Raw genomic sequence first — 13,828 nt, forward strand, 5'->3', positions numbered from 1 at the left:
CACCCCGCCTCTTGCAGGCACAGCTCTTAAGCACACCATCATACATCCCCCTCCACCGCCCCCCTTTGCCCCCAGTCCATACACGCCTAGTCAGCGAAAAACTCCCAAATTCCTCATTACTCACAAACATCCGCAATACACTTAGCCTGATTTGCTCGAATGGATGCCTAGTGCAAGGCTGGACCTTGAGTTAAAAGATTGTAGCCGCATTTCTGTGTTGGAGTGCTATCACCATTCTGGTGTACTCTGGTTCTTTGTCTGTGTGCCATGAGCATATTCGAGTAGGGTCAACTGAAAACATATGCTGTTTAGAGAGGGAAAAAGGTTATACCATTCTACTTAATTTGCTTCTCTAATTTTGAGCCCTCCTTGTATAATCACATAAACTATAGCGCTGAAATGTCTGTGACCAGAAACATTTTTTGATAAACGTCTGCAGGTGGGGACAGCATACCACAGAATTCACAGTTAACCTTTTCTTCTGTTGGTGCATCAATATAAAAGTCCCCGCTCAAGGGTTAGTTTGCACCTGTATGGTCCTATGATAGTCATATAACCAAACATATACGCAAAATTCATAAAACAATGACAGCTGAAATGACAGCTTAACATCCTGAACAAAAATAAGGGCATTTCCTAGCCTCCATTAAAATATTATGTTTTGATGTAACTTATTGAACAACATCTGCAAAACCCAGATTTATGCGTGATGTATTCACATTATTCATGTTATTTTATTATAGTCCCAACTTCTCTACTTATTGCCGCCGATGCTGAATATAAGAAAGTATTTGCAATATTTGAGGTCTAAGCTCTGTGTCTGCTCATGTTGCGGCGTGGCGATGCGGCACCGGGCGCAGCGGTGTGTGGATACCTAGATGAGTGGTCTGTCCGTGATAGCGGCCTTGGAGAGGTAGTTTTTATAAGCAGCACTGGGTGGCTAGAATATTGGCTACAAGCCCTAAGATGAGATTTCAGCCCCCACCTTTCTAACAGCGGTAACGTTGCAGGTGATGGATTGCTATACCTTCCAGGTCTGAGCTTGGCAACGCCCCAATATTTCTCCAGAATAAAGTGACAGGCAATATATAACACATCAGTTAAGGCTGACTGGATTCCTGAAACCCCACCAACATCACCACCACCACCCAGCTTGGAGATGGTTCTGAGTGTTTTGGATGGATCTCAAAGTCGTCCTTCCTCGACTCTGATGAAAGGACATTTCTTTTGGTTTTAGCCCACCTCACTACCGGGGTTAAAATAATCAAAGCAGACTGTTGTTTTATTTTGAAAGGTTTGTTTTTTCTGACTGTAGTTTGGAGGTGTTAGATGTATTTGGAGCTTGCAAAGGTGCGAGGTGTTTGTAGGTATGAGAAAGACGAGTGTTTGCAATTATACATCTGAATGGATCTGAAAAGTCAGTGTGAAGGAAAAATAAAGCAGAATTAAGAAAAGTTTGTATATTTGTGTATGTTTTGTTTGCAGCCTGTTAGAGCTCCATGCAAAGGATTGTGGTCATGAAGTACGGCCTGGTTCCCGGCCCGTATCTTAATAAATAATGGGTATTGTCAGGGTAACATATGGGCCGTGTGTTATAATGAGCATTTGGAAACACATCAGCACACTCCCACAACCTGCCCGATGCCTCTACCTGAAATTCCCTCTTCCCCTCTGTCTTTCTGTCTCCCACATATCTCCATCTCACTTCCCCCTTTCTATTCATTCTACCTCTTCTCTGATTTTTCTCTCCCTGCCTTTTTTAAAATCTTTCTTGTTCTCTGCTCTGTCATCTGTAGAGTACAAGCAGATTCTTGAGATTTCCTAGAAAGAAAAAGTGAGGGCGGGAAGGCGAGTTTATAGTTGGAGAAAAAAAAAATCCACCCGTAATTGCGGTGAATTAAAAGTTTTATGATGTTGCGCGCGCCTGTGTGTGTGTGAGCCTTGAATGTGTGTTGGTGGGAGTGAGAGGAGTGAAGCGGTCGTGGTGGTGGCGGTGGTGGCGGGGCAGGGGGGGCCTCTGTGACAAGGCTGGCTGGGAGCAGAGAGCTGAGGGTTAGTGCCAGACATGTCTCAAGAGAAACCGGGGCACATTTGCAATCACCCCGAGTTCAAAAGGGTAATTTATTCACAGTCTGTGGTTAAAGTAGGGCTGCTCAGAATGCCAGTGGAATAGTGCTCGGAAGCAGAGCAGTAAAGACACATTATTTTAATTTTTCTCTCTCCTCTTCTCCTCTTTCTTTCTTTCTCTCACTATCTCTCTCCCCTCCTCTTGCCTCCCCCCCCTCATCGTCCTCTTCATCTCCTGTTGTTGTTTCTGCGAGCCCTGTGTGGCGTCTTTTAACACACGCCGGCGAGCATATTTCACTTTTACACTCATCCGCATTGACGTCTGGGCGCTGATTGAATTTTGAGGCGCTGTGGCGTCTGCCATTATCATCCTCATCGTCTTGAGTGGTTTATCTCTGCCCCCAGCTCAGTGTGACGCCAAGGCTGCAGGGGAGAGGAGGAGCAGCGCAGGGGTGGGCTTGGGGCTGGGGGGGTGGGGTGGGGGGAGTATTTGTGCGTTTCCAGTATTTGTGTGGAAAAGATAGGGATCCTGGATTTTTAAGATTCCGGATGGAGGTTTTTGTCACCTTTGCACGCATGTGGCTCTGCAGAGGTCGGAGTTCGGCTTGGTTTGGTCCAACTGGTTTGATTTCCACCACCTTGTTTTAATCAGCTGACGATGTGGCTTCAACGTTTACTGCGCCTGCCAGGTCCAGTTAAGATCACATGCTGCCCTGAGACCTTAGACTGCCTCACCAGAATCAGCAGAGAATTATTCCACTACATGTCAGTTTTACTGTGTTGTTATCACCCAAAGCCACCAGCAGACAGTCAGAATACCCTGCCTACTGTGCTGGTGTGGTGGGGTTAATTTGAGGTCTGGAGAAATGTCTTCCTCCTCCTTCAGCCAGTTCAATACTCTGTTGTGTGCATTCATTGCCGGAGCGGGAAATTGTCTTTCCCTTCAGTCTGTCGTTGCAGCCAGGTTGTTATGTATGCTCTGCTGCAGAGGCAGCAGCGTTGATGCGAGCTGAGCTGCTGCCACAGCGTCTTGATTTGAGGTGAAACCTTGGCGTTGCTCCCTTGTCCGTGGTGTAGCACTATCAGCTCGTACCTTCTCCTCACCCTGTCTTTATCGCCCTCTCTTTCTCTTGTCTCCGTATTCTTGTGTCTTCCCCCCCAGCTCTTCCTGCCAGTCGACTTTGAAGGCACATGCAGGTGGGGGACCAGACGACACAGAGCTGTACTAATTGAGCCTTCTTTGTGCCTGGTCACTGCAGTGTGCCGAGGCACGGAGGCCTGGGAGGGAATCCAAGCAGCACTCGAGAGCCCAACTGGATCGATAACGTGGGAACTTAACAAAACAGAGACATGCCGAGTGCCCAGATTAGGGTCATTATTGTCTCTGGTGAGCCGCACTTCCACCAGGGATTAATCAATGTGAGAATATGGATCAAGATAAACATTCTCACCTCCCGTCTTTTCTTCAGCTCCAAGAGCATCACAGTATAGGCAGAGAGAAAGAACGGGACATGAATGTCCTCCTGTGGATGCGCAGATGTGTTCACAACATCCACAGCATTGTAAAGTTTGTTCAGTCCTCTGAAAGAAATGTTGATATTGTCCAGTCGAGTCACAGAGATCTGCGTTTGTTGTTAAAGTCTGGTGATACGATAGCTGTTAGCAATTAGCTGACAGCCACATAAGCGGTCTGCTAAGCCATAACAATTATTTGTGTCTAAAAGGTGTTGTTTTTCTTAAAGTCCAGATTGAAGCTGAGAAAAGTCTACGAACTACTAGACAGAAACACTAGCAACGAACTTTACCAACTCTGATTAGCAATGGAAACATAAGGCCTAAAGCACAGCACTACGGCTCTTTTGTTTTTTTGTATGTTTGCATTACCGAAGAGAATCTTAAAATATATACTTTTTTTTTTTACATTTTTATCTTTTTTATATAAAAATGGTACTAAGTGTTGAGTATTAACCGAGGGTTAATACTCGTGTAAGTTTTGGTAAGTGATTTGGCATTTATATAGCATTGTGATATTCTTTTTGTTCACTCAGATGTTACACTGCAAGCCACAAAAATTAAGTTCTTTGCTTCCATCCTTTTGTCTCAAACGGAAATTTAAAGCAAAACATTGGCTGTAAGTGATGAATGTTCATATCAAGAAAACTAGGAAAAGTACTAATAACTGAGAAGTGTTTATGTCTTGTCTTTTTGGATTTTTTTTTCAAGGGAATGGTTTAGAAAAGCAATCATTTATACTCTCAAATGTTGAACCTATGTTCACATTGTGCAGAATCCCAATATAGTGTAAATAAACACTAAATTGATTTTCCACTATATTTTCCAGGGGACTTTTATGCTCAGCGTTACTTTGATTAAACCTTTCATTCTTCTCTAAAAATACATTTTGAAACAAAAATCAGATAAAAAAAACCATGCATTTTTATAAACAGCAAAACTGCTTTCAAAAAATGAAAAAGTGCAATTAATGGACTGCAGCGATACAACAATCAGCTCGTGGCAATTAGGTAAAAAAAACTAGATGTGTGAACACATCTTGACCCTTAAAAACATGATCGCATTTCATTTCCTCCACGTTTAAATTGGTGATGATGGTATCCTGCTGCTCTGGGTTCCACCATTACTCACTCAGAAGGATAATAGTAATTACTTAATGTGGTGTGAAAAAATGGTAAATGGTTGCTACAGACGAGGAATGCATGCATCTAAATCAGGTGGGGTGATGAGCCAGTACCTGTACGGCTGACTCTGTTTAGGAGATCATAGGAAGAATATACTAAAATGTAGGAAAAGCCACATCTACTGCATTACACCTGATGAGTGAATATTTGTGATCCACAGCTAGTGTGAATGAGAGCCCAGAGATGTGTTGCACTGATGTTAATCCATTAGTTCTCACCCCAGCCAGTCAGGGCAGATGGCTATTCTCTATATGCCGGTCAGAGGTTTCTTACTATTAAGTTTGGTATCACTACTGCAATGTGTTTGCCCAAAGGAAATATATCTGTACCTTACTCTGTAAATTGTTTAAAATGCCTTGTGCCAGACATGTCTCAAGAAAAACCAGAGCACATTTGCAATCACCCCGAGTTATTTGTCGCTATATAAATAAACTTTAATTTAATAACATTGGTGGCTCTGAAAAGCCTCATCAGATGATGGGTTTGCAGACTCATCTGTTTATGGCATGTTTATTCTTTTTTCATTATAAAGATTATTTATGTGGGTTTCTAAATAAAGTTTGTCTTTTAATTCTAAACTTGTCATAGCAGAAGACATTAAAGTCCTTATCGCAGTGTCAGTGTAGCCATCGTAAGCACTAGTTAAAAAGTTGGGCTTATGACCTTCTCATTGATGTCAGTCAAGTAATAGTTTTGGTTACTTGAAAGTGAAAAGGCTATAATTCGTGCTGGACACACATTGTACACATACATATAAAAAGAATGTCACAATACAGTACAGTAAATTAGCAGTGAGTACCAATGGAAGTACATGATTCACAATACCAAATTCATACCAAAACAAAATGATTATCTCCTGTACTTAAACATAAAGTCCTTTATTATAAAGTTGTTTTAAATCACTGACATTGTGGTGGGAGACAGTTTATTTTTAAAATGTTATGATTACATTTTATTGACAGAACACTGAAAAATGAGGGTGGTTGTCAAGTAGCATGCTACTTTTACTACAAGGTATCGATTCTGTACGTTAGCCTATGCATGTAAATCACTTAGCTATTGCTAACATTTTAGCCTACAATGTATCGCTGATTTCACAACAGTGGTCTCAAACAACATGGAAATGTGTATTTCAGGATAATATAGGAACTATAACACTTCAGATATTATCAGTTTGAACCAAAACCAAACCAAACCAACTTGAATTCTTTGAACAGATTTGGATGCCAGTCTTTAAGGTGCTTCGCTAAACTGGAAGTATTTTCTTGCTTGGTTGGAAAAGCACGATAGCATCATTTGCATGTTGCTTTTTGTGAATTCGTTACCACAATTTGGAGACTCCCCTTCAAACAGTACTTTCATGCTTGACTCTGCCATTTTCGCCAATGAGCGATTAACTCTTTGTTCCACATGTAGTTTTTCTTGTGCGTTATGCCGCCAACTTCAGTTCTGGAAGAACTGGTGCAAGTACTATCACATTTTCAGAATTTAGGTATGAAAAGAAACCACAAGTGTGGGCTCAGGTGACCTCCCTGCATATATGGGGACTAATATCTGATAATTAAGAAATCTGTTGTTACACATAATGTTGCACAGTGCACTCTACACACATTTAAATGATGTAATTTCTTGTTTATTCTGATATGAAACAAATTGCCAATGTATTGCACTTGTTCTTCAGTCTGATACTAGTGCAACTGGAGTTTTCTTGAATGAAAAATCACTGCAGACCAGCATATGCATGCAGTGTCTAATGACATTAAAAGTCAATGTAAACACACTGGCTTTGGTTTTAGTTTAATAAGTTAAGTGAAGTAAAAGCTGTTCAGCTTGTTACTTCACTTGTCACTGAGCAGCCTCTTTGGTGGAGAAAACAAGCTAATTTAGGCTGCTTAAATATCCATTTTGCAATGCACTGCATGACAGCATTAATCCCGCCTACTGCATTGACTGCATAAATGTTACTCCTCCTGCAGCACTTATCAGGCAAATTCATTGTTTATCGAAAAAAGGAAAAAAAAACAGTGTTTTGTGTCATGATGCCAGACAATTAATAATTACAAATGCTTGGAATCCTTTTGGGTAATACAATTTAAATATAAACTATTATCAGCGCCCGTTGTACACTGTAGGTTTTACATGTGGTCAATAACCGGTATAAGCTTGAGAGCATGCGCCTGTCTGGTGCTAACATACTCATCAGCATGCCTTTAAGAAGCTGCCAATGACACTTGGTATTAAAATGTCAAATTGCTCTCCACTCAGACTAAAGTGATTTTAGTTGTGATTATGCACCATTTCCCCCGTCAACAGGGGGAAAAAAAAATCAAAAAAATGTGCTAATTGGTCATGGGGATTGGTTGGAGACTCCAGTATTTTATGTCTCTGACTTCCAAATGAGTTTCGGAAAGAAGAGGCTGTCACTCTGGCGTAGAGGTTTCGGGGAGAAGAAGGAGGGGCGGCTGCTGGCGCGGGCTCAAATTGAAATGATGCACTGTTCCCCCTCACTGCGGCTAGAGCTCACAGTAATTAAATGCCTCATTGTTGCTTCTTGGGAATTTGTATTGAATATTTCATACAGCGTAATGATTATTTGGGTGTGGGTGGGACGTGGATGTAATCACCTTGGCTGGCTCTTTGATGAAATACTTGATTTGGTGGTTGTGCTTTCTGGCCATTTTAAGTGCCCTTCTGGGATTTTTACTTTACTTAATGTCCATGCTGTTTCTAGCCAATTCTACCCAACTGCTCCTTACATTGCGGGTTATTGCCATCTGTGATTTTTGAACGTGAATTTTGTTTTGTTTTATTTTCAAGAGGTTGCCAGTGACATCACCATGAAACCTGTGAAATAAAATGTGTCCTTCACATTTTGTCTCCCACAGAGGACGCCGGTCAACAATGGCGAAGCTTTTCGGTGGTTCTTTTAGAAAGAAAGCCGTGGCCACCCCATCCACCAGTTAGGAGGGCAGGTGGGACTCTTGACTCTCTGCCAGGAGCACTTCATGGGTTCACAGAACCCATCATGCCCGAAACATTTGGAGAGGATGAAAGAAGAAAACGTGGACAGACAAAAAGATAAATGATAACATAATGGTGTTGTTTTAACTCTGTAATTTCCTTTTCTGTGTAATTATTGTACCTTTTGACAGTATCATAATGTATATTTTTGGTGTCTATGAATGTGTTTTCAGTGTCGTGGCTGTAGGTTCACAGCCAATCCTGTGTAAAGGACTCAAACAGACAATCATACAGTCACCCTGAATCCGTCAAACAGGAAGAGGCCACAAGGATCGAGGATATACAAACCCAACACACTTCACCGCGGAGCAATAATCTGTTCTTATGATTATTCTTCAACCTTTTATATATTTTTTTTACTTCAATTATTATATCAAACTGAGTCCTATTCAGTTTTTTGTTCTTTTTTAATGTAATCCACAATCCCCATGCTCATGTTTAGACCATTGCTGGCAGTGTGATATGTTTGCAAACGATAGCAGCAGCGCTCCCATGATGGGTTTGTTGATGTGCTTCCTGGTTTGCGTGGACATAGAGCAGAACGGCCCACATTGTCCTGTGTGGTGAGCTACACTTCTTTAAGCTCTAATTGGGCGTCATTTGATTGTGGCAGCGCCAGATGTTTGAGTCAGACTGCTGTCTGAGGGGTCATATTCTCAAAGAAAATCCTTTTTTTCCCCTTACAGAACTACATAGGTCATTGTGTCTTTTTCTTTTTCTCCTTTCAGTTTGGATCACTAAAGGTTGTAACTGTCAAAAAGGTAGAAAGTAATGCCAGTAAAGAGTTGTAGGTCATGTTGAAAACATTCAAATTTTGAATTAATTACAGACCACTACACATATTTGACATGCCAGATGTTGTTCTGGAGAGAAGAGATCGATGAAACTCCTCCTTCAGCGTAAACAGCAGTCCCTCCAGCAAAATAACGTTGAGACATTCCAAAAACACGATTATTCAATAAGTTACTCATTGTCTTAAACCCTATTGTTGCATGTGTAAATGTGTTTTGGTTTTAAAGATTACTAAGAATTTGTATATTGTTGTTGTGATGCTTTTATGTGTTAAAATAAAAAAAAAAATGACTTCAGTAAAAGAAATGCTGGTAGAACCGTTTATGTGCAGAAACCATGGACAGAGAGAAAAATAAATGCCCCGATATACAAACATATATAAAAAAGGGAAAAATCAGTAATCACTTTTGATCACCTGATAAGTATTACCTTTCTTGGCTGTTTTTAAAGCCTCAACAGAAATAACAACCTGGAGGAGATGGGAGACATATAACTGCATTGGTTGCCTCCCCGGTCACGTATTCCCTAGAATACTAAAATGTTGCATGAAGAAGAGTGGTTCCCAGAGGCAGCAGACTTTAAAGGACTAGTGAAATCCCATGTGGTTTGTCATGCTGGAATGCACTGGGGGGGGGGCACAGGGGTGGAGGGATGCAGGGAAGTAGAAGAAGGGAGGATGGGGAGGTTGGAGGGGGGGAGGCGAAGCGAGACAGGCTCCTGAGATAACTTGAGCGACTGAATGATTGCCGGGTCTTTTGGTTTCTGGGGTAGGTAGGGTGCGGGAATAGGAATGCTGCGGAGGTGGGTGGGGGGCAGGCAGCGGGAGGCAAAGGGAGGACATAGGCGCATTTGGACGATAGCTGAGATGGGGGAAGAGGGGTGTCAGTACAGAGGAGAACGAGCAGAAAAAGGAGGAAATCATCCGGGACTGACTTCTCCCCTGACTGAGCACGCTTGCCATCACCCAAATTGAGCTGCTGACTGTTTAGGGACGGCCTGGAAGATGGCTTGAAGTGCTCTGCAGCAGCAGTGTTGGCGGCAATGTGGCATCTAAGGCGCCCGTTCCCCCCCTCACCCGCCCTCGCTGGTCATCAGAGGTTGATAATGTGCACTGGGAGTGCGCCGGCTCGCTCACTCCCTGGACGGTGAGATTAAATAACATCAGAGACACTTCTCTCTAATCCTTCTTTCCCTCCACCTCCTACTCTGCTCGGGAACTAGGATTTAAAGTCTTCAGGCCCAAGTGCTAATGTTCAGCTTTCTGCTTTGACAGGGAGAGGCAGAGACAGAGACTGAGAAGGTAGCAGGAGGATGTTAGCAAGATAGCAGGGTGGTGGCGATATGTGACAAGCTATCCCATTCTCAGTCATGGGCCGCTTCGTCAGAGCCGCCGACGTCCAAGAGACAGAAGGTGTCCTTGGGTGTCAGTGCTCTGTCTCATGGCAGTGATGAGACTGGGCTGAGTCTTAACAGGTCACATATAGACTCCAGACAAAAACTCTTTGGTGTCACATTTAAACACAGTGGATAGCCTCAAACGTCATTTTTCAACATGTTAAAGGTACTCAGTGTAACACAAGCCAACTTAAACCATAACAAGTAGCTTTGCTGCCACTCTCACTGTCACCAAACGCATCAAAATGCAAAAGTAAAATCATCTTTAAAAAATCAGTGAGTGAAAACATACAAAACCCCAAAACTTGCAAATAGGACTGAGAAACTTCTGACATCAAGCATCCACCACCCCTTCAGATTTTATTTCTCCAAAAAACAGGGCCATTAGTGTCTCTATCAAACCTTGCCTGTGATGCCAGCAGCTTATTAAAACATGATAGCGTTTTTATAGCACATTAGCCTTCGGTCCCCAGTGTAGCACCACATTCTTAAGGAGTGTTAAGACTGGAAGAAACTAACAGCCATAAACCATGGAAAGTCAGCCGACTGAAGTGAAGTACACGCCTGACGTCTCACGGAGGGGACTTCTTCCTCATCTGTTCTGGTTGAAAACACTTTTAAACTGAAAAGAAAGTTCGATCATGTATAGCAAGCAACAGCTTAATCAGATGTCTGTAGCTAACGAGCAAGTTGTTTCATGTCAGCTATATTCAATCTGTTTTAAAACAGTCACAATAAGAGGCACAGCACTCACACACCCCAACTGAGATTCATTGTTTACAAAAGATAAACTACGTGTAAAGTGTGTTAGTGAGCTTTTAAAAGCTGTGCAAGCTAAATAGCTCCCACAGGACTATTTTAATGGACAGATGTGAAGGTTGTCATCCTGTTAATACAGGAACAATTAAATCATTCATTGTGAAACATCTCATTCTTCTTTTTCTGTGTGTTTTGCATCCACATTGTTGGAGAATTATTAATACAACAGTTAACCAGATCCTCTTTAAATAACACTTTCAGTTAATATTGTGCATCAAGATATACTGTAAAAAAGAAAAAAAGAACGATAAAAATCTGTAAAAACAATACAGTACGATGAATGTTTTAAAATGAATTTCCTTATTTTCTTAACCATCCAAAACCACCCATTTACTATTTATTCAAACATGCATTGAAATGGAGGGAACAAAGGATTAATAAATTACCATTTTCCATTTTTTATAGTATTTTCTTTTTACAATGTAAAGTTTAATGTTTTACAGGAGACGACCATTTAGGCAGTGCTTGGACCTTGCAGCGCAATCTGAAACAGCAGAAGATGCAATTTCTTCTTAAAAGAAAACTAGAAGTTCACGCTCTTGAAAAGCATTTCACGGTATACAAGTTTCCAGTTTTGCATAGTCAGACTTAACACGACTTAGCACCGTGAAAAGTGTAAGATCATTTCAGTAAGAAGAAGACAATAAATGTCTGGTTTACATTAATTGACGGTCCCTTAAAGCTTTGGTTCTGATTTATTTCAACTTGGCCATCAAAGTTTAAGCTTTGGCGTTTGTATCTATTAGCAGTACACAATGTACAAGATCTGCACTTGTGTGAATTTAAAACTAAGGTCTGTTTAATTCTTTCTGACCACCGGAGTCAATGTGAGCATGTGAACATGCACACGAGGTCTAGAAGGAATGCCAGCTGAGTTACACATGTGAAGCGGGTGATGCAAGGAACACAAAAAGGGGTCTTACATGCAACAGCGGCCTCTTTTTCAACTTGCCTTCATGCACAGGATGCATGCATGTTGCAAGCGAGGCCCCTGCTTACTGCTTATGTGCAATCCTCCAGATGCTGCACAGCCTCTGCTTGACCAAGAAGCATTAAACCTTTCCAGGTAAGTAGCAACCTGTAATTTCCAGGTACCTGTTGTGTTCTTACCTTGTTAAAGCAGCAGCTATTTCATGAAACCATTTTTCAAAAGCTGGAAATACAAGCTAGTAAAGCTTTAAAAGTTTACTTTCAGTATTTAGTAGCCTTATTTTTCTTAGATTTTTCAATATTCCACAAATTCCCTTCTGTGAAACACTTTGTAACCTTGTTAGGAAAAGTGCCTTATAAATCCAATATATAATTTCCAAAATGACAACTAAACCTAACCTAATGCATTAGTGTCTAAAACTACCTAAGCAGTGCAAGCAAAAAACAAAACACAAAAAAGAAGCAAAAAAACTTCCTAAAAACTTCCAAATGGGACAAAAGTCAGAAGTTTGTCTCCTGCCAGACAAACTTCTGACTTCACCACCACCTCCCCAACCTTCTAATGCAGACTTTCTTGTTCCTTAACACTTTCCCCGCCAGAGTATTGTTCTGAACTTCCCGGTGACTCATGAATCATTAATCACTCAAGACCTCCAGGATAATTTTTAGAGTTTTACATTTTTAATGCTATTGCATGATGTGAGAAAGGCGATTGCTGGAATATTTCGTCATTGGCAGGGATAGTGTTAAACTGTTCTCTCGCTTTCTATGTATGCAGCGACATCTGGCAAAACATGCTGTGCGTACATGCAGGATGCTTCTTTCTTCTCCTTTCAGCTGCTCCCTTTAGGGGCCGCCGCAGTAATCATTCGTCTCCATCTCATCCTATCCCTTGAATCCTCCTCTGTCACACCAACCCTCTGCATGTCCTTCTTCACTACATCTGCAAATCTTCTCTGAGGTCTCCCTCTTTTTCCCCTGCCTGGCAGCTCCATCCTCGACATCCTGTTGTTCAGTATATCTAGTGTCCCTCCTCTGCACGTGCCCAATCAGCTTTTCTGCTCTAACTTTTTTTTTTTTAAGTTAAACACTGAGGTTTGATTTAAAACCCATAGTAGGCAAACTAAATGAAACATCAGCCATCAGTCTATAATATTTTGTTGTCTGTTCTTCAGACGCAGTGCTGCAACTCATAGAGAAATAATTAACATTGTGAAGACATTTAAAAATAAAAAGTCCACTGACTGTTTTGGTATTGACATGATATTAGTTAAAAGTATTATAGAATATATAGTGCAACCTTTCGCATACATTTGTAATCTGTCCTTTCAAACTGGTGTGTTTCCCTCACAAATGAAAATAGCAAAAGTTATTCCAATCCATAAAAACGGAGAGAGATGTCAGTTTACCAATTATAGGCCAATATCACTACTCCCACAGTTCTCAAAAATTTCAGAAAAGTTATTTGTTAATAGACTTGATAAATATATTGAGAAGCTTAATCTCCTAAGTGATAACCAATATGGCTTTAGAGTGAAAAGGTCCACTTCAATGGCAGTGATGGAACTTGTTGAAGGGATATCTAATGCAATAGATAATAAGGAATATACTGTTGGTGTTTTTATAGACTTAAAAAAGGCGTTTGATACAATTGATCATTCTATATTAATGAATAAACTAGAGAGATATGGCATAAGAGGGATAGCATACAAGTGGATGAAAAGTTACCTGGATGAAAGATATCAATATGTCGAATTCAATAATGTAAAATCTAAGCAGTTGAAGGTAACTTGTGGTGTTCCTCAGGGCTCTGTGCTGGGCCCTAAATTATTTATATTATATATAAATGACATATGTAGTGTTTCCAAACTGTTAAAATGTGTATTGTTTGCTGATGATACCACTCTGTACTGCTCAGGTAAAAACTTAGAACAGCTTCTGACTACAGCGGAAAAGGAGTTAAATATATTAAAAAACTGGTTTGATGTAAATAAGTTATCATTAAATATAAAGAAAACAAAATTGATTATTTTTGGCACTAGACAAATGAAAAATGTATCTAAAATCAGGGTTAATGGAATTGAAATTGAAAGAGTGTACGAAAATAA

General features: G+C 40.9%; 1 protein-coding gene across 1 annotated transcript in view; it reads left to right on the forward strand.

Annotated features, from left to right (window-relative positions):
• cxxc4 (CXXC finger 4) overlaps window positions 1-9,490 on the forward strand; it is a 29,350-nt gene extending 19,860 nt beyond the window's left edge. Inside the window, exon 3 of the mRNA XM_040024051.1 lies at window positions 7,649-9,490. Coding sequence (XP_039879985.1) covers window positions 7,649-7,693 — 45 coding nt within the window. The 3' untranslated portion in view covers window positions 7,694-9,490. The remainder of the gene's footprint in view (window positions 1-7,648) is intronic.
• Window positions 9,491-13,828: the final 4,338 nt, after the last annotated feature.

The sequence above is a fragment of the Simochromis diagramma genome, unplaced genomic scaffold (assembly GCF_900408965.1).
Source record: "Simochromis diagramma unplaced genomic scaffold, fSimDia1.1 OVJJ01000302.1, whole genome shotgun sequence".
Classification (NCBI taxonomy): Eukaryota; Metazoa; Chordata; class Actinopteri; order Cichliformes; family Cichlidae; genus Simochromis; species Simochromis diagramma.